This window comes from Oryctolagus cuniculus, chromosome 5 (genome assembly GCF_051225735.1).
Source record: "Oryctolagus cuniculus isolate XC-2025 breed Fujian yellow rabbit chromosome 5, ASM5122573v1, whole genome shotgun sequence".
Classification (NCBI taxonomy): Eukaryota; Metazoa; Chordata; class Mammalia; order Lagomorpha; family Leporidae; genus Oryctolagus; species Oryctolagus cuniculus.
Window position 1 is genome coordinate 31,895,559 of NC_142871.1, and position 25,377 is coordinate 31,920,935.

A 25,377-nucleotide genomic window follows, 5' to 3' on the forward strand; every position below is an offset into this window, starting at 1 on the left:
GGCTGCAACGGCTGGAGTTGGGATGAACTAAAGCCAGGATCCAAGAGCTCCTCTGGGTCTCCCAACGCAGTGCAGGGGCTCAAGGACTTGGGCCACCTTCTACTGCTTTCCCAGGCCATAGCAGAGAGCTGGATGAGAAGTGGAGCAGCTGGGACTCAAACTGGTGCCCATATGGTATACTGGCACTGCAGGTGGCAGCTTTACCTACCATGCTACAGCGCGGCCCTTTGACTGCCTATTATCGCACTGTATATAACTTGGTAAGCAAATCTGCCTGTCTCCCTTGAAATGGCTAAGGCACAACAAAAGTTTCAGCATCTACCTTAACTTTTTGCCATACCACAACTCCTTCCATTATTTTTGTAAAGTGAAAGAGAAACTTCAAATTTTTTCAAACTTATTAAGTAGGCTAATATTTGAAAATCATCAGTAAGACTGTCTCAGCAAAATGTGAAATGTTTGATAAATCAGTCTTCCAATGAATTTCCAAAATTATAAAATTTTGGCAGAGAACAGATTTGCTGTATTCAATTTCACAGAAACTACTTTCAAAGATATTTTGTTTTAAGACATAATTTATAACTTATAGGTCCATTGCTTTATTGTCATCAAATTCCATCTGATTTCTTTTAAGCCTTTGATGTACAGCCAATTCAATGGACACTGGCCCTCTAGAATCTATCCACTAACCTCACCTAATCAAGATTTACTCTTTGCATTCTCCGAGTATGTCACTTGGGTACCACCTTTCCCCAGTTTCCATTCTCAGCTGCAAGAACTATGCTGGGCTTAAGCCAATCAAGACATTACAAACTGCTCCCCCAAGAACAGTAATCAGTTCAGGAACATCCACATGGAACCATCAGAGCCAATGAGAAAACATGAAATTCTCCTGGACGTCTAAGAATCTCTCACCATTTCCTACTGGACGGAAATCAGGATGGATGTGGGGTCAGAGTTACTGCCATCATGCATTGCTTGTTACCTAATGATGAATCCAACAGAAGACAGAGCCCTACACCTAAGCACTGCCTGTAAGCCAGCTCTAATTTTTCAACTACATGAGGAAGTAAATTATCTTTTTTCTTAAGACAGCTGGGGTCAGAATTTCTTGCATTTTCAACCAAAGAATTCCTGGTTGATAAGATCACTATTTACATTAACTTCTAATGCAACACTGAAGGTAACACAATTAAGCAGATGATCTGTTCTATGAAAGCAAATGATCACTCTGTTGATAGCAGACTGTTTTTATATAGTACCCATTTAAAAAGCTGTAATTATCTTGCTAACTCTCTATAAACAATGAATCTTTTTTTCTGCTATTTGGTCTCATACACCAAATGAGTGTTCCATGTGTAATATCCAGAGTCAATATTATATGTGAGTATACCATGCCACACAAAAGCCAATATAAAAGGAAGAGGTGCATGACTCAGCCCAAATAAAGGGCTAATACACACAATATACCTGATGTTTAAATAAATGCAGCTGTACTAGTTTATGATTTTGTGGCTACCAGATTTCATATTCAGCCATGGGCATAAAAAGAACAACAATTATAAGCATGAAGACAATTTTAGAACTCTAAACAATAATATAAATTAACAAGGTAACATACAATAGTAGGATAAAGGACTTTCTAAAAACTCATCAGGAGTTCAATGAGTTCTACTTACTAATACTTTTCCCAATACGCAAAATTATACTCATTTTTAACTTCAGTTTACTGTGAATGTTGCCCATCAGAATCCCAAGCAGACACGCTTTCACTGTTTTACTTTCAGAAGGAAGCCTGTTTCTGCCCATTTTGAAGGCGGATCTATTCTTTACCTCTAAATTCGTTCAGAGTTTGAAACAACTTCTCTGCATCATAGTTACGGCTGAAGGGCATCTCACCGTAAAGAAAATGAAGTTAAAGTCAGTCTAATTCATATCCTTACAAGCATTTTAATTCAACTTGGGCTAACACTCTCTGTGTTAGGGCTTTTCACCAATGGTAAAATTATATCCCTTAAACTATAGTCATCTTACAGATCTGATCCATTATAAATATAAAACTCAGCATTTATACTATATACAGGTTAAATGGTTCATTAACTCAAACTAAGTGTATTAACACTACTACCATTGACTTAACACACACCCAGCCTTATGGTTAGCTGTGTCACAGAAGGATAAAACATCAAAGAAGAAATTCATCCTTGGAAAAGGAAATACAATGAGGAAAAATATATCACTGATCCCATCTCAAGGTATTTTAGAAAAGATTTAACTTAGATTATGACCAAAAGAAGCAATGACTTGTTAACTTAGAAATTTAAAAATAGTAATAAAATTATATAAGTTTATAGAGTACATTGCTCATCATTCTAGAAAATAATATCAGTAATTTCTTTCAGAGAACAAAATGTTTCTTAAATTGATTGCCTCTAAATAGATTAGTCACCATTAGGATCTCAAAATAATAATCTAAATGTATCTAGTTGTCCATATACAGGTTACCTAAGGTTACCTGTTTGTCTATACACAGGTTACCTAAGGTTTCCATTTTTGAGTGTCATCAGCTTAGTAATACTTTCAGAATTTGAGCAATTGGGGGGAGGGGGGGGAATAGTGAGTGGTGGCCAGTGAGTGAGCGACTTTCCACCTGCTAGTTCACTCTCTAAAGGCACACAACTACTGGTGTTGGCCAAAGCTGGGAGCTGGAAACTCAGTCCAGGTTCTCCACATGGGAGGGAAGAACTCAATTATTCGAGCCATCATTACTGTCTCCCACAGTCCACATTAGCAGGAAGCTGGAGTCAGGAGCTAAGTATTCCGACATGGGACAATGGTATCTTAACCACAAGAGTAAAGTCATGTCCCAGTTTGACTACTTGTAGTTTTTAGAATTAAAAAATTAATAAGAAAATCAACTAATGGAAAGGATTTCTATGATGTCCTATTTCCTAAGGAAGCCAACTCAGAGCACTGATAGTTTATTGGCAAGTAAGGTACGATTACCCTACCTGTTCTTTGTCTGGATGTAGCATAACTAAATGAGAGACACCTGGAGACACACTGTCACTCTCTCTAGCTCCTGTCTTCTCTCCTCACTAAAACAACCAACTGTGCTCAGGATTGATCTTCCCTCAAGGCTCTATGCCAGGGGTGAGCAAACAGTCCCCATAAAGGGCCAGTCTTTTATGGCTTTGAGGGCCAGTTTCAGATGTCACAACTATGCAACTCTGCCACTGTACTTGAAAGCACCCACAGACACTATGTGAATAAATGTCATGGTTCTGATTCAACAAAACTTTATCTACAAAAACTGTCACTGAGTCAGTCACTGTGACATGAGGGCAGTAGTTTGCCAACTTTTGTTCCATCCCAAGTTTCTTCTGTTTAGTCTTCCTGGGTACTCAGATTTCCTGCCAGCACTTCAATTACCAGTCATGAGCCAAGAGCACAATTTCGGGTCACAAGGCTAGACTGAGCTCCACAATGAACCTGCTTGCTGACATACCCACATATACGTCTTCAGAGTCAACAGTGTTCTAAAACAAAACTCAAGGGGCTGGCGTTGTGGCGTAGTGGGTGGAGTGGCCGCTTGCAGTGCCAGTATCTCATATGGGTGCTGGCTGCTCCAATTCCAATCCAGCTTCCTGCTAACATGCCTGGAAAAGCAGAGGAAGATGGCCCAAGTGCTTGGGCCCCTACACCTATGTGGGAGACTAAGAGGAAGCTCCTGGCTCCTGGTTTCAGTCTGGCCCAGCCCTGGCTATTGCAGCCATATGGGGAGTGAACCAGCAGGTGGAAGACCTCTCTCTCTCTCTAACTCCACCTTTCAAATAAATAAATATTTAAACACACACACACACTCAAGACCTTCTCTTTCAAAAGTATTTCTTACCCTAGTTTCTGATCGCCATCCATGGATTTGTCCTTACCAGGAAGCTATGAGTTATTCTCCAAGAGTTAGAATCCCCGAGAAGTAATCTGGGCCCCTGGCTAACTCTTGTCAAGAGGTTGGTAATGAATGAAACAGTCTTTTTTTTTTTTTTTTTTTTTTTTTTGACGGGCAGAGTTAGACAGTGAGAGAGAGACAGAGAAAGGTCTTCCTTCCATTGGTTCAACCCCCAGATGGCCACTGCGGCTGGCTCGCACCGCGCGGATCCGAAGCCAGGAGCCAGGTGTTTCCTCCTGGTCTCCCGTGCGGGTGCAGGGCCCAAGCACTTTGGGCCATCCTCCACTGCCTTCCGGGGCCACAGCAGAGAGCTGGACTGGAAGAGAAGCAACCGGGACAGAATCCAGCACCCCAACCGAGACTAGAACCCGGGGTGCTGGCGCCACAGGCAGAGGATTAGCCAAGTGAGCTGCAGCACCAGCCCAATGAATGAAACAGTCTTAAGAGTACAAAAGAACAGTATGTCATATACTCTGGGTTCCACCCTGAATCTGAGGTATACAGCACCACCTAATGGGGAAAACAAGGCCACGCTTTTCTACAAATAATGCTTCTGGTAAGCAGACAATTATTTACCTGAGGCTGAAGCAAAACAACCAGGGATGTGGGGAGACCAGATTGTGCTATAAATGACACTCTCGTGGCCTCTAAAGGTGCACAGAGACTTTCCAATAGTTGGGTCCCACTACAAACAAATGAATAGATCAGTTACTTAACAAAGGGAAATTCAAATTCATGCACATGTATATACTATATATATATAAATAGGTAATATACATACACAAGCAATACATATCATCAATTTTAATATCTATTTTTATGTAAAGCAAGAGGTACCAATTTTAAGGGGCCAAAATAATCAATGCTGAGCTAATTATGGCCCAAAGAAATCTATTTTAAATTCTAATAACCATTTCAATACATGTCTTGAAAACAAAACTATCTGTGAAATTACAGAAGTTATGTTTTGGAAAAGAAACAATTCAGTGTTTGTTTTAAATACAGTAATGCTGACATACCACTTTGACAGACTGATCCCATGAGCCAGACACCACAAGCTGTTCACCTCTGGTTTGGCTCCAATCAACACTATACACCTAAAAACATTTTAATGCGTTTAGAAAGCAAAAGGGCATCAAGTTCAACATTACATTTTATCTCTTTATTGCAGTGATAGCCAGTTAGAACAAGTAATTTGCTTCATTAAAACATCAAAGTCATTTCAACACGCTGAGAAGTGGAAAGGTGACCTTGCCCATTCTTCCACATTATTCCCCACAGACCAGACTCCACCTTAACAGAACTCTACAGAATACTCCCAAACCTTCCCTAAAACAAATTATACCTATTTTTAAACCTGCCCACAAATCACTGTTTGCAGCACCATGAAGAAATGTCAGAGAAGATTAGAGAGGTAGTCATCTAAAAAACCTTACTGGGTCAGTGTTTATCAGAAAGCATTATAAATTCAATTAATATCCCTATTTGGCCTTTCTTAGAAAAAGCTTATAGAAACCAGGTGATCCTTTCAGATCTCTTGGTAAACAGCTTTAGTTATCCAATGCTGCTATTCTAATTTATGCTTCAGTATTCTCACTGAACCATTTCAAACGGACCATCTGAAAACTTAACAGAAATATTTTTTATTCCACCATTTTATACCTCTGATTATATACAGATCACTGAGTTTAAGTTCAAGAAAATATGCACAATTATACTTTAGAAAAAGCCCAGACATGAACCTGAGTATATGTCATTAAATGTGACCACCCAGCAGGCTAATGTGAAGCTGACAAGTCTCACTCCCACATACCTGTGGAGACAATGAACAAATGGGGCGCTGCAGCTGCAGGCTGGGCTCCTTGCTCTCTGCCGCCCAATGCCCTGCTGAGCAATGTTACGGCCTAAGGGGGTGAAAATCAGTGATACTGATCCTCCCTTTATTTCAAACTTTTCATGCTTCATCACTTCTATGCAATCCAGCACAGTAGAACTTAAGAAAAACACACTGTACAGTGCTGGCTGCCAAGGGTTGGGGGGTGAGGAAAATGGAAATAAACTTTCAGCTGCAAGTTAAGGTCTAGAGATCCAATGTAAAGTATGGTAATTGCAGTTAATAGTAATGTATTCTACATTTGAAATTTGCTAAGACAATAGCTTTTATATGTTCTTGACACACATACAAAATGGTAACCGTCTCAGATGATGGATATGCTAAGAGGCTTAATGGGAGTAATCATTACTCTATGTATACTTGTATATTAAAGCCCTACTTTACATACCTTAAATATATATAATTTTTATTTGTGAATCATATCTCAATAAAGCTGGAGACCTTTTGAAAAAAATTAAATTTTATTAATCTTCCAAAAAAGAGGAAGGATAAAAGAAAACACAATATTGGTATTTGGCTCATCATGAATTTTTTGCATCCATTTTTATTTTTTGAAAACACTGCATTAACAGACTATTACCTTAATTATCAAGTTTTGGGGAACTCCCTTAAACTGTATACTCTGTGAGTGCCTCACAACCCCACCCCCCCCCCCACAAGCCCTGGCCCTGTCACTGCCCATATTCATGCAACAGAAGAGCAGCTAAGACATGAAAAGAACCATAGTCTCGCAACAGACAACAGCTCATACCCAAAGAGCTGCTGTGGCCGTATGTCAGCCACAGATGGAAAAGGATGCGTTCAGAAGCAGTCACTGAAGATCTGCACAGCTGAGGGGTTTGAGTTTACGCTCTACATTTACTTTATAAAGAGCCCTATAGTATATGGTAAATTTCTTCCATAAAGTTAAATCTCTTCTATCAGGGCCATAGAGTAAGTATTTCAGACTTTACAGGACACATAAAAGCAGCCTAAGTCAATACTCAATGAATGGGTATGGCTGTGTCCCAATAAAACTTTATTTGCAAATCAAACAGCAAATCAGGGTAGGCCATGGCCCATAAGTTGTAGTCTGCCAATCCCTGCTCTAGGCTGATGTAAGCAGTCAAAAAATAACAACAGGAGTAAGCATTTAGCCTCGTGGTCAGGATCCAGTTAAGATGCCCACATCTCACACCAGAACACGTGGGTTCAATGCCCAGCCCCAGCTCCTGCCTTGAGCTTCTGCTACTGCAGACCCTGGAAGGCAGCAGTGATGGCTCATGTAGTCGGGTCTCGGCTACCCACATGGGAAACCCAGGCTGAATTCTCAGTTACCACTTTGACCTGGCCCAGCCCTGGCTATTGCAAGATTTGAACCAGTGGAGGCGCAGTGACTTTCTCTCTCCCTCTCTCCCCCAGTAAATAAGTAAATAATTTTAAGAAAAAAATGCTAACAACAGTAGCAAACCTTTATTAAGCACCCTGTGTGCCAGAGGTTGCCACATTCTCCGTGATGCTTCCAGGAAGCAGATGATATAATCTACTTGGCACAGGCCAAGGCCCATAGAGGTTGAGTAACTTGCCCCAGTTCCCAAAGCTAGAAAGATGCAGAGTTGAAATCTGAACCCAGGGAAGCCTAACTTCAGAGCCAACTAGTAATTGCTGTGCTAGCCTATGTGTACGGCCTGCTGCTTGAGGGCCCTGTTGAACCAGAACTTCTTGATTACACGGGTGCGAGATCAAGGAAATGAAAGTCCTGCCCTTGCTGGAATCACGCTTCACTGGAGCTACCCTGGGCCCAGAATAATTCCATGTTTTCCAGATTAAACACCTCCAGGAGTATGAAGGGCCTGTCCACTTGTGAATTCCCACTTACCCCACAGCCTGACTGCATCACATCCTCTGTGAAATAAGCCTCCTCTGACAAGCCCCACAATGAGTCACCTGCCCTCCCCTGGGCACACCAACAGCAGCTTGTACCTACTTCCAGTTTAGCATGTCCCACATCCCTAAAAGTAGCATTAAATAACTGCCATACTTGATTTTGCACATCTAAGTCCATCACAATAAAACAGGTACTCCACGTATGTTGGGTAAAATAATTTATCCATCCAATTCATCTTCAAAACCTGCATCACTGCTAAGTCAGGACGGACAGCTAACTAAAGACTAACAGCATCGGCTCTCTTTCTACTGCCTCGACGCACTTCTAGTATGATGCAGCAGTCCAAACCTTATGACTTCTCACTTTTTTAAAAACTGCAACAGCCTCCATCGGCTCAGAGAAAACCTAGCCCTGGTAAGAACAAAAGATGGGAGGTAAGAAAACTATGCTGATGGCAGTGTTGCTGCCAGCTGTCTCATCTGTCACGCATCAAGCATTTGGTCTCCCAGGACATACATGGTGCCGAGGTTACAAATAGAATTTTTCAAAAAGCCAACAAAGGCCGCTTAATCAATATGTATTCTTTCCAATGTCCTAGCATGTTAAACCTAGCAAAGAACAGGCCAGGAGATTGGGTCAAAAAAAAATGGCGAAAAAGGAACAATCAGAGATGTAAGTACAAAAGAATATGGAACGTAAGGCCCAGAAGAGAAGGATTCAAGCAGTGCCTTCTTTGAGAGTTCGCCGGCAGAGTGCAGAGGGGAAACAGTCACCAGAAATGTCCCTGCAGACATCAGCAGGGACACGGAGCACCCCAAGGATTAGGGCTAGGAAGCACTGCAAGAGAACATTAGTGTTCGGTGCTGGGAGCCTAACAGAAGGGGAAGACTGGAGGAAGGAAGATAAGGCGTCATCCCGCACACACTGAGTTTGAGGTGGGCCGCAGGACAGCCAAGTGGAAATGTCTAGGACAGACAGGGTTTAGCCACTTACCTCAAGCTCTAAAAAAAGCTCACAGCCAAAGAGATATTTGGGAGATGACTGAAAAGCGATGACTGAATTCCATTATCCCAATCTCAAGACAGTTTGTCCATTTACTCAACAAAAACTTATTAAGCATCTATTTTGTACAAGGCATGTGGCGTGTAGGAGTTGTGGCAAATTACAATGTCAGCCAAGACTAGCCTGCACCAATCCTGTATTTTGGCACAACTTCCTAGGTTTTGTTTTCAAAGCTTATAAATGAGCATGCAATTTAAAATTGTGATTAAAAAAAAAAAAGGCTACGAAGAAAATAAAGCAGAGGAAGGAGACTGGGAAACAATGACAAGGGTAGGGGCCAATTCTCCACTGAATGGTCAGGGAAGACCTCTTTCAGCAGAGACCTGAGCCCAGTAAAAGGTCGGACTCTGCAGATCTGAGAGGAAAGCTCAGGTGGAGGGAGCAAGGAGACCCCAAGTGGAGGAACAGCAAGGTCAATCAGTGAGCAGGGGTTGAGATCGCATGGGTAGGGGCCACGGTAAGGAAGGGTCTGTGTGTGATTCCTCCGCAGAGGCTACGGCCACCCGCCATCAGCCATGACTGAAGACTACAACATTCTTGTAACTGCTCTCCCCATGCATTCTCGCTTCCTCCAATCCATTAATCACACAGCACAGAAAATAATCTTTATTAACACAGGTTACTAACTGTTATCCCCTGTACCAAGTCTTCCCATGGTTCTTACTATGTGGCTCCTGCAACTTATGCTCTGCACTCCTCAACATTAAGTGAGATTCATCCATGCTGAGTCTTACGACCGAAAGGTCAAAATCATGCAAAACTATGCGTGATTTAGGGATGCATACATATGTAGTAAAAAGAAAAAGTAAAGCAAATACAAATAGAAAATCAGGACAGTGGTTACTCCTGGGAAGAAGGGAGGATGGAGAAAGGCAGGAAAGGAGAGACAGAATTATAAGGGGCAGCCAGGGGACTCCCCTAGTGTAAGCAATATTTTATTTTTGAAGCTGGACGAATATGCAAGAGCCCCATCTATCACTTTTACATCTTACATATATTTTTTATTTATGAAATACTTTAAGATTTTTAAAATCAGCAATGGCTTCTCACTGATCTTAGCACAACAGCCAAAGGCTGACTGCTCCAGCCAGCAGGCTCCAAAATTCCCCGCCAAGTGCACTGATTTGCCTCTCATGCTACTCCCCTGGCGTCTCCACCAAACTGCTGATTCTCATTCGCCCACCAGACTCAGAGGTACTCTCCCTGCCCCTGCCCCTGCCCCTGCCCGGACTCGCTCCTCCAGTCCAGGGACTGTGCGCTTATGGCACTTTCCACCTTACACCTTAGGCACCACAGCCTCAGCCTCTCTCCAGAAGGGCAAGGCATGCCTGAGTTTTCCTCTGCCCAGGCAGGCCCCATGCACTTCCTTGCATATGGCAGTTACATGTTTTGGGGATGAATGAAGGGCCAGAGAAACAAATCTGAATGGGGAGTATGTCTTGTATCAGCCTACTCTGCTGTCTCTCCCCCATTCCCAATTTCACCCCTCCATTCCCAAACAGTGGACGTGGCAAATGGTCAAATTAAATAAAAAATGGAGCGCAGACATGCTGAGTCTGATTTTATGCTTTGAAAGCAGGGTCCTCTAAAGGCCCATCTTAGGAAATTACTCTTGGCAGTGGTAAAGAAAATTAATCGACAAAATGGGAAGGGGGAAAAAACACTGAACAATATTTTGTACTGCTTTATAAAATCTGAACCTCATCAAAATCAGTTTCAGAGGACAAATTTTATTACTGAAACCAATTCCCAAAGAGCTCATTTTTAATCTACTGTTCAGTACTGACCTTTTTAAGGTGTCCTATTTAATTAAAACTGTCAAATAAAAACTATGTCCAGAATTTTCATACAGATGTGTACCAACACAAAGGAAAGGGGCACTAACTTTTAATTACTAAGTGACCAGAAATCACTATTTACTTCTTTCAATGTGTAACTTACATTTAAAATTTTTTTTCAAAATGGAAATCTGAAAAATAGAATAATAACCCCTAGCTTTATCATGTTATTATTTATATTATAATTATGTCTTCCATAATTATCAACACTTTGCCCCTCTTGTTTCTTCTGTCCCATTACTCTCTGATTAACAAACCTAAACACTTCAGCAGGTAAGACCATTTGGGTGTTTTGTTTATTTTCTTTTTCTTTTAATATTTGAAAGGCAGAGAGAGAGCAAGCAAAAGAGAGATCTTCCATCCAATGGCTCACTCCTCAAATGGCCACAACAGTCCAGGCTGGGCCAGGCCAAAGCCAGGAACCAGGAATTCCACTGACGTCTCCTAAGTGGGTGGCAGGGACCCAACCACCCACGCCATCACCTGCGGCGTCCCAGGCACAGCAGCTGCAGGAACCTGGATGGGAAGCAGAGGCAGCACTGGGATTCAGGCAGCCTAACGTGGGAGCATCCCACGGGGCAGCCAGGCCTGCTGCACCATGTCACTTGCCCTGGTTACTTATTTTGTTGCCATTGCCATTCATAACAAGATAACAGCTCTTTAATATCATCTGATATTGAGTCCATACTCATGTTTCCCTGTCACAAACAAGTCTTTTAGACTTGGCTTATCTGAATCAGTATTCAAACAAGACCCGCATTTTACACGCAGCTGTTAAATCTCTTAAGTATCTTCTTCTCTAGAACCATCCCACATACCCATTTTGCTTTTTCTGTCTCCCCTCCCCCAAGACACTTATTTCTGAAAAAACCAAGTGGTTGGTGCTCTAGGATGTCCTACGTTCTGGATTTGGCTAATTGCTTCCTTGTGGTGGTATTTAACTTTTTCCTCTCCCCTTCCTATTTCCTTTAAATTGGGAGCTAGATCTGGAGGCTTAATCAGATTCACTTCAATATTTTTTAGCTTCCTATTGTATTAGGAGGCATATAATTTCTGGTTGGCCCACTTTTAGTGATCCTAGATTGTTCAGAGAATGTTTCAATCTTAAATTAATGATTTTAGCATCCGCAGATGACCCTGGCCTAGAGTCATTATTTCATTAGGGGCTACTAAATGGTGATTTTCTAATTCTGTTTTTCCTTCTGCATTGATTAGCTAGAATCCTGTTATAAAGAATGTTTCTTATCAACTTTTTGATTACTCCAAAACAAAACTCATAAAGAAAAGGCAGAATAAATGCCTTGGTTCTTTACTTTTGTCAGTTTGCTAGCTGTCCTAACAATCTTCAGTGGTGATAATATTTTTCTAATTATCACGATCCCATGTAAGGAGTGAAAACATGCATGTTTGTGTATAAGTGTGTGTGTGTGTGTATATGTGTGTGTATAATGTTTCAATTCATGGCTATCATTCTTTCTGGTGTTCAAATTGTCCCATCTTTTGCCAAGGTGAGCCCTTTCAAGTTGTCACATCTAAATTTTGAACATGTCTCCAGGGGCCCACTTTCTGATGCAATACAATGTCTTGGATTCCCTTGCCCAGAACTAGAATAAACAATTTCTCCAAAGGTTGCTGTTCCAGTTAGTGGGAAATTATTTAGAAGCCATGATCTGGGTACCAAAGATGTTCAATGCTACTAAGCTGTCATTACTTCTAAGTCTTTATAGTGCAAAGAACTAAAAAATACATACTATTTCTAAGACAGGAAAAATAAACCAAAAGTTTATATGGTTACTTCCCATCCAATTTTAACATTGTTTCTGCTTCTTTAATGTCATCTCTTTTTTCTTTCATTAAAACTTTTGGGGGCCAGCACTGTGGTGCAACGGGTTAAAGCCCTGGCCTGAAGTGCCAGCATCCCACATGGGCACGCGTTCTTGTCCCGGCTGCTCCTCTTCTGATCCAGCTCTCTACTATGACCTGGGAAAGCAATAGAAGATACCCAAGTCCTTGGGCCCCTGCACCCACGTGGGACACCTGGAAGAAGCTCCTGGCTCCTGGCTTCGGATCAGCACAGCTCCAGCCGTTGCGGCCAGCTGGGGAGTGAACTAGTGGATGGAAGACCTCTCCCTCTGTCTCTACCTCTCTCTGTAACTCTGTCTTTCAAATAATAATAAAAAAAATTTTTTTAAACTTTTGGTTTCTAATGACATAAATATTGGTATGTTTTATTTAACAATATACATGAGATTTTAAAATAACAATACTGATTTTTCTGAATGCAGTTAAAATTCCTTTCCAATTTTTTTAATCAGACATTTCCCATTAGGAATGTATAATCACAATGCTGTGTTTTTGAAGTCACTTGGAACAATTACTTTCATTCTTGGTTACGTATATGACTGAAAACCAGATTAATCTGCTTGTTTTCAATATTTAGCATTATTTTTCCTTTCAGATTTAAATTGTAATTTTTAATTATGTAAAATATTTCAATGGTTCCAAGGTCAAAATTATGAGTTATACTTGGAGAAGGCTTATTTCCACCCTTATCTTCTCTCTTCTGTTTTCCTCCCCACTCCCTTTAATGATAACCAAATTTAGAATTTATGCTAAATTCTCTTTCCATTGCTTTTTCTAAACTTTATGTATAAAATATGATATATATATATATGTATATTTGTAAATATTTATTTATTCAAAAGACAAAGTGATAGGGACTGTTGGTTCACTTCCCCAGGTGGCTGCAACGGCCAGCTTTGGGCCAGGCTGAAGCCAGAATCCAGAATGTCACACAGGTCTCCTGTGTGGGTGACAGGGGCTTAACTACATGACTACTTCCGGGAGCATTAGAAGGATGCTGGATTGGACGCAGAGTAGCCAGGACTCAAACTGCCACTCCAACATGAAATGCTGGTATCACAAGCAGCTGCTTAACCCTCTGTGTCACAAGACCAGGCCCATGATATGTATATTTCTAATAAATAAGATATATTTAAACAGACATGCTTATATTCCTTAAATGTTAATTCTACATATATTTAAATAGCTCTGTCGATCAATCCACTTCAAATCAGCTTGCAGCAAAAGAAATTTCTAATACCATGTGATTAAGTAAAATTACATAATTCTCCTACACGTATTTCCTAATAGATTCTAAAACAGACTATAGGGCTCTGATTCCTATCTACAGTTCACTCACTAACTTACTTTAGAGACAGGCAGATACCCACACTGGGCACATGAAAGTGACCACAAACACAGTAGCAGTAGTCATGCCAGAAAGTTCTCCACCTGAACATACTTTATTATGTTTTATTACAGTTTCCCCATTTATTGAAAACTTTTTCCCCATTTATTGAAAACATTTTCTCTTCTTCAGAAAATTGCAGAAAGCTTAGAGGTTATACAAGCAAGCTGCAAATAATGACTTTGCAAGGTAAAATGAAATAATCCCCTACTAAAGACTTTTTTTAAGATTTTATTTATTTGAAAGAGTTAGAGAGAGGTAGAAACAGAGAGATATTCCATCCACTGGTTCACTCCCCAGACGGCCACAATAGCCAGGGCTGGGCCAGGCCAGAGCCAGGAGCTTCACCCGGACTGCCCACGTGGTTGGCAGGGGTCCAAGCACTTAGGCTAGCCTTCACTGCTTTTCCCAGGCCTAATGACCAATTATCTAATATTACCTCCTACTGATGGTAAAACCCCAAATGGAAGAATTGATTCAACTGAGACAAACTAGAAACTATTTTTCTCTAGTCACATTTTTAGGGGGTAAGGTTTTGTTTTTTTTGTTTGTTTGTTTGTTTGTTTTTTGTTTTTACTGTGTGCTTAAAGAGCAGGGGTTTCTTTTGGCTCATGGTTACAGAGGTTCAGAGCCCAAAGAGCCTGACAGGCTTTGCCAAAGGCCCCCTGGCTGCATTACACCATGGGAATGGCCCGAATGTGTGTCTAGATCCATGTGGTCTCCTCCCACCTTCTCATTAAGCCATCAGGATCCATCCTGGGAGCTCTACCCTAATGACCCAATCTATTCTAAACGAATCCACTCACTTCCTAAAAGCCCGGCCTCTAAACACTAGAGCTGTTGAATGAAGCTTGGAAAGTTCTTTCTTATTTAATTAAGATTTATTTATTTGTATATTCATTCATTCAAAAGGCAGAGTGACAGAAAGAGAGGGAGAAACAAAAAGAGCCAGAAAGCTTCCATCCACTGGTAAACTCCGCAAGTAGCCCCAAGATGTTGGGTGGTGAGGGACCAAGTGTTTGAGCCACATCTGCTGCTTTCCCAGGTGCATCAGCAGGGAGCTGTATCGGAAGCAAAGCAGGAGACACTAGAACCACTCAAGCTGGCATGTATGGGATGCCACGCTGCACGTAGACTTAATCCGCTGAGCCACAGCATGGGCCCCAAGTTTGGAAAGTTTTAAAACTGCTATTTGAAGCTGTGATAAAATCCTACAGCAGAAACTCACTCCAAAAGAAAAGCTTAGCTTTACTAAGCATGTAAAATGAAATACATTAAGTCAAACTGTGGGGGCCAGTGCTGTGGTGTAGCAGGTAAAAGCCGCCATCTGCAGTGCCGGCATCCCATGTCGGTGCCAGTTTGAGTCCCAGCTGCTCCACTTCCAATCCAGTTCTCTGATGTGGCCTGGGAAGACAGTGGAAGATGGCCCAAGTCCTTAGGCCCTTGCACCTGCATGGGAGTCCTGGCTTCTAGTTTTGGATCGGCGCAGCTCTGGCCACTGCAGCCATCGGAGAGTGAACCAGCAGATGGAAGACCTCTCTCGCTCGCTCTCTCTCTGCCTCTCCTTCTCTCTGTGTAACTGTGACTTTCAAATAATAAATATTAAAAAAAAAAAAAAGTCAAACTGTTCCTGCCAATTGTTCCAGTTGTGTCCAACAGAAAAGGAAGAAAGGAAAAAGAAATATCCTTTAATCAACAAGCCTACGTACAGCTTTAAATGTAAATCCATTTCTAAAGAGAACACATTGGTATTAAATACATAACTATCATTCTGCATTATTACTTTTTTATTGGTAACCATCATTATATTCTCAGCATCTATCATTACCAAAGGGTAAATAATTTATTCCTTTTTGAAGTAAACAAGATTTAACCAAAGGACACATCTTTATTATGATATGTATAACTAAACACCTTCTTTCCATGAGATACTAATAGTTTCACACTTAACTCAAAGATAAGTTTCTTATAAGCAATGCTCAAAAACTTTAACAGATCCAATATCTCATTTTAAAAATTCAGCAAAGTGGGGGCCAGTGCTGTGGCATAGCAGGTAAAGCCGCCGCCTACAGTGCCAGCATCCCATATGGGCACCGGTTCGAGTCTCGGCTGGTCCACTTCCTATCCAGCTCTCTGCTATGGCCTGGGAAAGCAGAAGATGGTCCAAGTCCTTAGGCCCCTGTACCCATGTGGGAAACCTAGAAGAAGCTCCTGGCTCCTGGCTTCGGACTAGTACAGCTCCGGCTGTTGCAGCCAATTGGGGAGCAAACCAGCAGATGTTAGACACCCCACCAAACCTCTCCTTCTTTCTCTGTAACTGTCTTTCAAGTAAATAAGTAAATCTTTAAAAAAATTTCAGCAAAGTGGGGCCAGCATTGTGGTGCAGTGAGTTGAGCCATCACTTGCAATGCCACATCCCATATCCAAGAGCTGGTTCAAATCCCAGCTGTTCCACTTTGAGTCCAGCTCCCTTCTAAGGCAACTGGGAAAGCAGTAGATGATGGTCCAAGTTCTTGGATTCCCCACACCCATGTGGGAGACCCAGATGGAGTTCAGCCTGGCCCAACCCTGGCCATTGAGGCCACTTGGGGAGTGAGCCAGTGGATGGAAGAGCTCTCTCTCTCTCTCTGTCTTCTACGACCCGTTACTACGCATTTCAAATAAATAAATGAATAAAAAAATTTTTTTAAATTTCGTCCTTGGTAAGCCTTTTTTAAGCTGATAAGAACAGATACTATACTTGATCTTAGTCAAAAGGCTGAGAAATGATATGCCTTTTTTGACAGTAAAATTTTAACTCTTTTTGAACTATAATGCCCAAACTGGAAATAGGAAATTGAAATAAATACTAAGTCACTTCAACTCACTTTTAATAGCACAGTGATGTAGGTCATGAGGGAGAAAAACAAAAATTTTCAGTTTACTCTTAGTGTCCTTGCTAAATTTCTAAATTTTTTTCTATTATTCTATTCCTATTATATATTCAGCATAAGCTAAGCCCAAAGCATTTTATGAGGCTCAAAAGACATACTGGCCTCTCTAGACACCAGCTCAATACAAGTAGAGAAGAATCCGACTCCAGCTTTGATGCTAAGTTTAGAAGCTACTGCACAGACAATGTCCATGTTTTTCCTTCTTTTCACTTCACTAAGACCTTCATTCCTCAAAGCCTAAAATACAGCAAAAGCTTGTAGTTCTCTTTATGCTTCTCTGGTCATCTGAAAAATGATAATTAGCCATTTCTGACACAGTAATCAAGTGGTCAGAAAAGTAACTGGAGAATTTCTAACTTGTTTTACATTTCTCTGACCCTGTATAGCCATCCAGATGATGGTACTGGGTTACAACAAACCCAACTGACTGATGAGGAATTAGTACTGAGAAGTGGGGGTACTGCAATAACAGATATCTAAAAAGATTATTTCAGCTAATCATTTCACATACCCATACAGACTATGTAAAATAATAAAATCTGATGACCAAAGCCACTTTTACTTGGGTTTTCTATTACACTAACAACCACAGCATCCTAAATGATACAAATGCTTGTCAAAACTAGTCATTTGAAAAGAAAATGGAACCTAGAATAATAGTCTATAAAACACAAACAAAGGCCGGCGCCGCGGCTCACTAGGCTAATCCTCCGCCTAGCGGCGCCGGCACACCGGGTTCTAGTCCCGGTCGGGGCGCCGGATTCTGTCCCGGTTGCCCCTCTTCCAGGCCAGCCCTCTGCTGTGGCCAGGGAGTGCAGTGGAGGATGGCCCAGGTGCTTGGGCCCTGTACCCCATGGGAGACCAGGAAAAGCACCTGGCTCCTGGCTCCTGCCATCGGATCAGCGCGGTGCGCCGGCTGCAGCGCGCCGGCCGCGGCGGCCATTGGAGGGTGAACCAACGGCAAAAGGAAGACCTTTCTCTCTGTCTCTCTCTCTCACTGTCCACTCTGCCTGTCAAAAAAAAAAAAAAAACACAAAGGAAAACAAAGTGTGTCTTCGTTGAAAAACCCAGCTGATTTTTATTATAGAATGTTGTAAATCTTGTTTAACGGAAGATCAAGTAACAAAGATCTAAGTGTTTTATTGGTGGATTCAGAGTGACCCAAAACCAGGACATGGCTGAAGACAATGCACAGCCTTTTCGGATAAGATTAGAAGTTCAGGATTACGGTGGCAAAGTCTTAACTTTGAGCCCTGCTCATCACATATCTGGAATAAATTAGTGTACTACATTGAAAGGAACATGGAAAACCGGGAAAGTAGCAAGGGAGGGTTACCAGGAGGGCAAAAAGTGTAGAGGCCATGAAATGTGAGAACAATCTGAAGTAACAAATGCACAGTCGGGAAGAGGGAAGACCAAGGGGCATAATGACTGGTTTCAAGGGTTGCATGGAAAAGAGGGACTAGATTTATTCTCATTGCTTCAGAGAAAGGCATCAGAAGCGATAGTTGGTTGCTACAAGGAAGTACATTCGGGCTTAACAGAAGTGATTTTTTTTAAAACAATTAGAGGAATCTAAAGATCAAAGAAGTTATCTCCTGAGACAGTGAAATTTGCTGCCTACCCATCCATCAAGGACATTCTAGGACAATATTTCTCAGGGAAGAGTACACACATCACCAGCAGAGCAGGAGATGGCTTTGCTACTTACATGTATTTTTTTCATTACACTATGCTGAGTTTACATTAAAAAACAAGTAAATGCACAGACTAAACTAGCCATCAAAACCTACTGATTTAGGGTAAATGGAGTAAAAATTTTAAATCTTAAATTAATTTAAAAGGAAAACATTAAAACAATGTATATCATATAATATAATTGCATCTATTACATTATGATCTGTTAGTTACCATGTTAGAATTACACAGATAAGCAATAAAAGGCGTAAGATTTGGGGGGGGGGGGACTTTTGAGATATAAATATCTAAAGAAGAGGAAAGATAAACAGTTCATCTAAGTGGGATTTGAAGATGGCAAAAATCCTGACAGTACCACAAAAATGTCTGAATTTTGAAGATGTACTATGTGGTGATTCTTGCATTAAACATCCAAAAACCACTGTTCTTCCTTTACCAAAGCAGTCTGAGTGCCCAGCGATTCTCTGAAACCATGGTAATTTACAACCACACCAGTTCATGAGAGGAACTACAATGTTAGAGAAATTAAACTTCTTCCTTATTTTCAGTGAGAATCTTAGAAGTATTAACACTTAATAGCAATAGCTATACAATTACGGCTGAAATTCTCATTTTAACAAATTTGTATCACAGCAGACTAATAATATTGTTAAACCTAGTAAGTGTTTATTGATGGCCTTCTAGGGGACAGGCACTGGGGTGGACAACAAATTTCAAAGTCAATCTGCAAGTTTTCATTGGAAGAGTCTGTGGCTACCTTGAAGAACATTCTTAAGCATTTAATGAAAAACATCAAAAAAAAAGTCTTGGCCGTGATGTTCAATCAAAATGTATGTATTTTAGTATGACTGAAACTATTTTCTATGCTATACACAGGAGACAAACACATGAACCAGATGTAAACTTTCTTCAGTAAACCCTGCCTCTTCTTTACTATTTGATGCTCCCGCTGCAATACATTCTGGAAATCCTTGAGAATCCTACTGAAGCCCTGCAGACAACCTCGGGTCTACGAAGCCTCCACTTCCTCCACATGAAGGCACTGCAAGGCTGGCTGATTCCCCCAGCAGACAGCAAGCACTGGGCCTCTCTGGAGGCGAGCATTTCCACTGCCTAATGAGAAGACTGACCTTTTCTTTTCTTTCCCAACTCCTTAAGGCCAAGAGATACTTTATGTTCGGATAATCAAATTCTAAGTGACATCTAATATATACAAGAAACACTCAACTTTGAACTTGTCCCCTGAAGACATTTCCCCATGCAGCCATCCCCAAGTTGATTTCAAGTGAAGTCTAGGAAGGAAAACCAGTCTGCCCCAGGGACGTCCCTCCTACCTCCTGGCTGTGCTCTCGGTAGACCTGCAGGGGCCCAGCGGCTTTGGCGGTATCCCAGAGCTGCAGCGAGCCGTCGCCACTGCAGGTGACAAGGACGTGTTCATTGTTCTCGCTCCAGGTCACGTCAAACAAACCGTCGTTCCAGTCAAAGCTACACCAGAAAGATTCAAAACGAAAACAAAAACTGACACAGGCAGCTGATCAGAAAAGATGATCAATCATAATTTCATAGTCTTGGGTTTGTTTTGTTTTCCTTAGTTTATCGTGCATTTTGTTTAAAGATTTATTTTATTTATTTGAAAGACACAGAGAGAGGTAAAGATAGAGAGAGAGGTCTTCCATCTGCTGGTTCAGTCCCCAGATGGCCACAAAGGCCGGAGCTTTGTTGATCCAAAGCCAGGAGCCAGGAGCTTCTTCCAGGTCTCCCATGTGGGTGCAGGGGCGCACTTGAGCCATCTTCTACTGCTTTCCCAGGCCATAGCAGAGAGCTGGATTGGAAGTGGAGCAGCTGGGACTAGAACCGGCGCCCATAAGGGATGCTGGCACTTCAGGCCAGGGCATTAACCCCCTGTGCCACAGCACTGGCCCCTATCATGCATTAATACACATTAGCCCATACAATGTTTACAAGTAGAGCGTAAGGCGTACAAGTTCAGAAAGGTAAAAGGACTAACCCAGACCAGACAGGTAGGAAAGCACAGAGCTGGATTACAACAGGTCTCCCAGGCATGAAGACAGAACTCCACGTGAGGCCATGCTGCCCTAGTTGGGTGCTCATGGTCTTTTGTGACTCACAGGATGGGCTGGCTAGCACTTCAAAATGCTAATTTAGACCAGTAACTTCAACTTTCCCAGTAAGCCTTTCACCTGAGCTATATAATGCTTGCCACATAAATCTCTATCTACCCTGAACAGCTATGAATAGCTACGAGTAGGGAGTTATTTTCTGCCAGAATCTCCTTTCTCTTCTCTACCTCTGACTGGCCCTGCCGGAAGTGTTAATGAGCTCAGCGGTCACCCAGGGAAGACAGGCATGGGAAGAAATGAAATGAGGTCCTGGGCAATCTACAAAGCGAGCCATTCACTCCTACACGATGAAAGCCACGTTCCAGCAGGAAGACTAACGGTAAGCAATGTTACAGGATACACTAACTGCTTCCTTTGTTTTCTTTTTAAATGTTATGACTTACAAATTGACACTATGAGATAAGCTTTGGAAGAAAAGTGGCACAATCGTCACTTCATGGAAGAAAAGAGTTCTACACTACAGAAATACTGAAGTTCCTTAATACTGCTGATTAAAACATCGATCCAAAAGATTCAAAACTGGGCAGGCAATTGGCCTAGTGGTTAAGACAACACGTCCCACTTGGGAGTGCCTGGGTTGAGTGCCTGCCTCCAGCTCCTGACTCCAGCTTCCGGGTTGTGGTGTTGGCCCACGTCGTTGTGTCCCAGCCACCACGGTGGGAGACCTGGATTGAGTTTCCCTGCTCTGGGCTTTTTGCCTTCTGCTTCAGGCTGTCCAGGACATTTGGGGAGTGAACCAGTGGATGGCAGCTTGCTCTCTCTTTCTCTCTGCCTCTCAAATAAATAATTTCTAAAATGATTCAAAACCTAACACTATTCAAGATTTCACAACAACAGGGATTTTGTATATTTATTCATGAGAGTCACTTTACCTTCGAAAAACCCTAAGCCCAGATTCATCCTGATCCAAAACAAGTAAGGTTCCACAGCCTCAAAAGAAAAAAAAAAAATCAAGATTATGCCATTGAACCTGCCAGAGGAACACCTAAGGTCAAGGAGGTATCCAGTCCTGAGTACCTGATTTTACTACCATAGCGTGCTTCAATCATTACATTCATCACCCTCTCACCTATGACCTGAATCCAGTCCCAGCCCAGAGGGGAGAGACACTTCAGTGCCTGCTCTGGGATGCACCTGCCAACCTCTGCCCCCCCGCATTCACAGATGAGAAACCTCTGACTAAGTGACCCTGCCTACCACCTGTGCTCTTCTACTAAATCACCCTGTCTCACCAACAGATCTAAAATACAGCGAACACCAGATTTCACAGGAAAATCCAATCATGCTTGGAGATGAAGTGCTGAAAACAGTATCGATACCAGCTAACTAGCAAGGATGAATTATTTTCCTAAAGGACCAATATATTTGAAATGTTATATATCTTTATAGAAGCCAGGGGAGAAATACCCTTCTACCGAGGAGAGTAAATGTTAATGGCAACTCCTTCCAAGTTTTTGCAAAAGATGCAAAGCAGCATCACAGGCTCACAAGTGCTCAGCGTGGCTGGTGGACATGCATTTGTTAAGTCTGATCATTACAGACTCACCAGTATTGAACCTAACTAGTGGGCGGGTTCTGTAAACCGGAAGTGCAAGCACCAATCACTAGTGGTGATAATACAAGCAAGCGGGCATTTCTCTCCCTATAATTGTAGAAATTACTTTTTTTCCCCTGCTGTGGGCTAACAAAAAGTACCATCAATCCCTGACATTATGCAATGACAATGCACGTGCTTCAGAGCGTAAACCACAGCTAGGCTATGAATTTTACTTTGACAGTACACTCAAGATGGACACTCAACTGTCCACCTACAGTCCACGAACTCAAACAACGAGCTCGCGCTTCTAAGTGCTTGCAAACATCTCGGTTCCCAGCGAAACAACCAAAGGCAGCACAGACTTGAACGTTTCGTGCATGCACTCTCGGAGGCTCAGGGCTCGGATGCAAACGGTGAGAAACGTGGGCCCGGTCAGCAAGCACTGGGGTCCCCCTGCACACCGTCTCAAGAACAAGGAACCGGCTACTGGTCTACCGCCACGCTGCCAGGGGAGGAGTGGACCGATTCTCTGCGGACCAACTCACTTCCCAGGCTCAGCAAAACAGGCAAGCGATGCGGGCCGGGGCCTCTGCCGCCCCCTGGCGTCGGCACACGGGCACTGTCCACTCTCGGCAGCGCAGTTCCGCGAGCGGGAGGTGCCGCCGCGCTCCAGGCCCCCACCCCGCCCGGCCTCACCCGCGATGCCGTAGTGCTGCGCGGTGGCGCAGGCCAGGCGACCCGGCAGGTACGGGGAGAACTCGGCCGCGTAGCCGTGACGGCCCGGCACCCGCAGCGTCCGCGCCGCCCCGCCGCGCGCCCCGCTCATGCCGCCAAGCTGCCTTCGGCCCCGCCGCCGCGGCCCCGGAAGCACTTCCCGGTCGGAGGCTGACGGGCGCGACTCTCCTGGAGAAGTTAGGGAGGCCCGGGAAGAACTGGCGGAAGTGAGGACTCCGGTGCCCTGAACTTGGGATTCCGATTGGTCCACGAGGAAGGGCGATGATGCCGAAGGAGACCATTTTTCTTTTGGGCAAAGCCCAACTTTTGCGCTGGCTGGCAATATCTAAATGTGAGGGAAAGTAGGTAAGGTTGGGTTGGCGGGGTAATTCGGAAAACTTCAGCTGTTGCATCTCAGCCTGTTCTGGGTTTTATAAGTTCGTTGAGATTTTAAAAGACTGGCAGGAAATTTTCCTGCCGATCACAAAATCTTGAGATAAACTACAGCAAACCCTAGAAATGTTGCAGCGAGTCCAGAAGGCAATTTATTGTGTGGCGGGTTGCCCAGGGTTACTTGAAGCAGTGTTAAGTCAGGCGGCGGAGAAGCCAAGGGAAAAAGACACCATCGTAAGCAACTGACTTTCGAAAGATTGTCAACAAATCCGAGTATATTGTATGGGAATAGGTGCTCAGATGCCAGCTCTCATTAAGGAAAACCAGGACTTACTAATTCATACACTGAAACCTTTGCCAAGCACATGCTACGTGCAGATAGACCATATAATTTGTCTGCCAGACCAGACACTTTTGAGAGTGAAAGAGGTGTAGTTAATAATTAAGCAGGGTGAACAAGCACAAGATCACATTAATTATACACCACACACAGCACTAGGCTTTGGGATTCAAAAGGCTAAGATAGGATCTCTAGCCCCCGGAGCTTAGTCTCCTAAAGAGAAGACATGTACGCTGTTAATGTGGCATCCAAATACTGTAGGGACCATGAGAAATGCATGCCAGGTATTGTACAAAGGAAATCGGCTGTGCTGGAGGTGGAGGGATGGTGTGGAGAGCTTCAGAAAGGAGGCAGCCTTTGTGGTGAGTGCACACAGACAAGTGGGTTTTCATGAAACAGAAAAGACAGAGGTCATTGCAGGACCCAAGGTCCCTGAGCAAGCCAGGAGCCCTGAACCAGTGTGCTCCAGGGGCTGGGGGTGGCAGCTGCTGGGACTCAACCTGGACAGGTGGAAGGGGTTTAATGAAGAAATATTGAGTGGAGGGACTAGAGTGTTTGACAATGCACTTGAAAAAGTTTATGGAAAATTATATTATGGATAACATTTTTCATAAAACATTTGAAATCTATACATAGTTTCTCATCAGAGACATTTTCTATAAACTTTCTGAGGATCCCCTGCTCTAAGAGTGGATCACGAGTCTCGTAGGCCATGCCAAAGGGATTGGACTTCTACTGTAAACAGTGGAAGCTGAGTTTTGTGATGGAAGACACTAAATGCATAAATATTCATGTTAAATGTCTTTTGGAGGGGCCCAGCGTTGTGTCCCAGCAAATTAAGCCGATCCTTGTGATTCCAGCATCCTATGTTGGAGTACCAGTTCTAGTCCTGTCTGACCTACTTTCAATCCAGCTTCTAGCTAATGCCCCTGGAAAGCAGCAGATGATAGCTAAGTATTTGAGCCTCTATCACCAATGTGGGAAACCTGAATGGAGTTCCTGACTCCTGGCTTCATCCTGGCCCAGATCTGGCTCTTGTGGCTATTTGGGGAGTGAGCCAGCAGATGGAAGATCTCCTGCTCTCTTTTCCCTGTCACTCTTTCAAATAAATCTCTTTCTTTCTTTCTTTCTTTCGTTCGTTCGTTCTTTTTTGTGAGATCTTTTGGCAACACTAATCTGGAGGATAGAGATTAGAGATGAGGCCAGTTAAAAGTCTTTAGCAATACTCAAGCAAAAGATGATAATACACAAAATTATTATTTGTGTAAGTTATTATCATCTCATATGGGTGCCAGCTAGTGTTAAGGCTGCTCTACTCTGATCCAGCTCCCGTTAATGGCCTGGAAAAAGCAGTGGAAAAGGCCCGAGTATTTGGGCCCCTGCCACCCATGTGGGAGACCTCGATGAAGCTCCTGGCTTCAGCCTGCCCAGCACTGGCCATTGTGACCTTCTGGGGAAAGAGCCAGCAGATGAAAAATCTTTCTCTCTCATATCCCTCTCTCCCTCTCTCCTTCTCTCCCTCCCTCCCTCTCTCCCTCCCCCCACACTTTGTAAGTCTGCAAATAAATGAATAAAAAGAATTATGATAATAGAAGTAGACAGTAAGATTACAGAAATAGGAGTAGAGCTTAAGGGTCAGATGGGATTAAAGGTAGTAACTCATGATATGTTGTATGTAAGGAGGAGGGCAGAGTCTGGGTGGCTGCCAGGTTTCTGACTTAAATGGATGGGTGTTGGTACTGTACCCTGAAATAAGGACTA

The 25,377-nt window shown here is 42.8% G+C and overlaps 1 protein-coding gene and 1 non-coding gene across 3 annotated transcripts in view; both read right to left on the bottom strand.

Annotated features, from left to right (window-relative positions):
* The window catches only part of PEX7 (peroxisomal biogenesis factor 7), an 80,293-nt gene extending 56,982 nt beyond the window's left edge, over positions 1-23,311 (bottom strand). Inside the window, exons 1-5 of one of the 2 annotated variants that reach the window (XM_002714756.6) lie at positions 22,866-23,085; positions 21,505-21,562; positions 19,826-19,976; positions 4,969-5,046; positions 4,526-4,634 (exon numbers count right to left, since the gene is read on the bottom strand). In XM_002714756.6, the coding sequence (XP_002714802.2) occupies positions 4,526-4,634; positions 4,969-5,046; positions 19,826-19,976; positions 21,505-21,562; positions 22,866-22,995 (526 nt within the window). In that variant the 5' untranslated portion in view covers positions 22,996-23,085. Of the gene's footprint in view, positions 1-4,525; positions 4,635-4,968; positions 5,047-19,825; positions 19,977-21,504; positions 21,563-22,865 lie in introns of both variants that reach the window. The other variant, XM_089332629.1, reaches the window with a different exon arrangement.
* On the bottom strand, positions 16,448-16,630 carry LOC127493398 (U2 spliceosomal RNA). The gene has a single exon (XR_007923436.1). It is a non-coding gene; the product is annotated as a U2 spliceosomal RNA (small nuclear RNA).
* Positions 23,312-25,377: the final 2,066 nt, after the last annotated feature.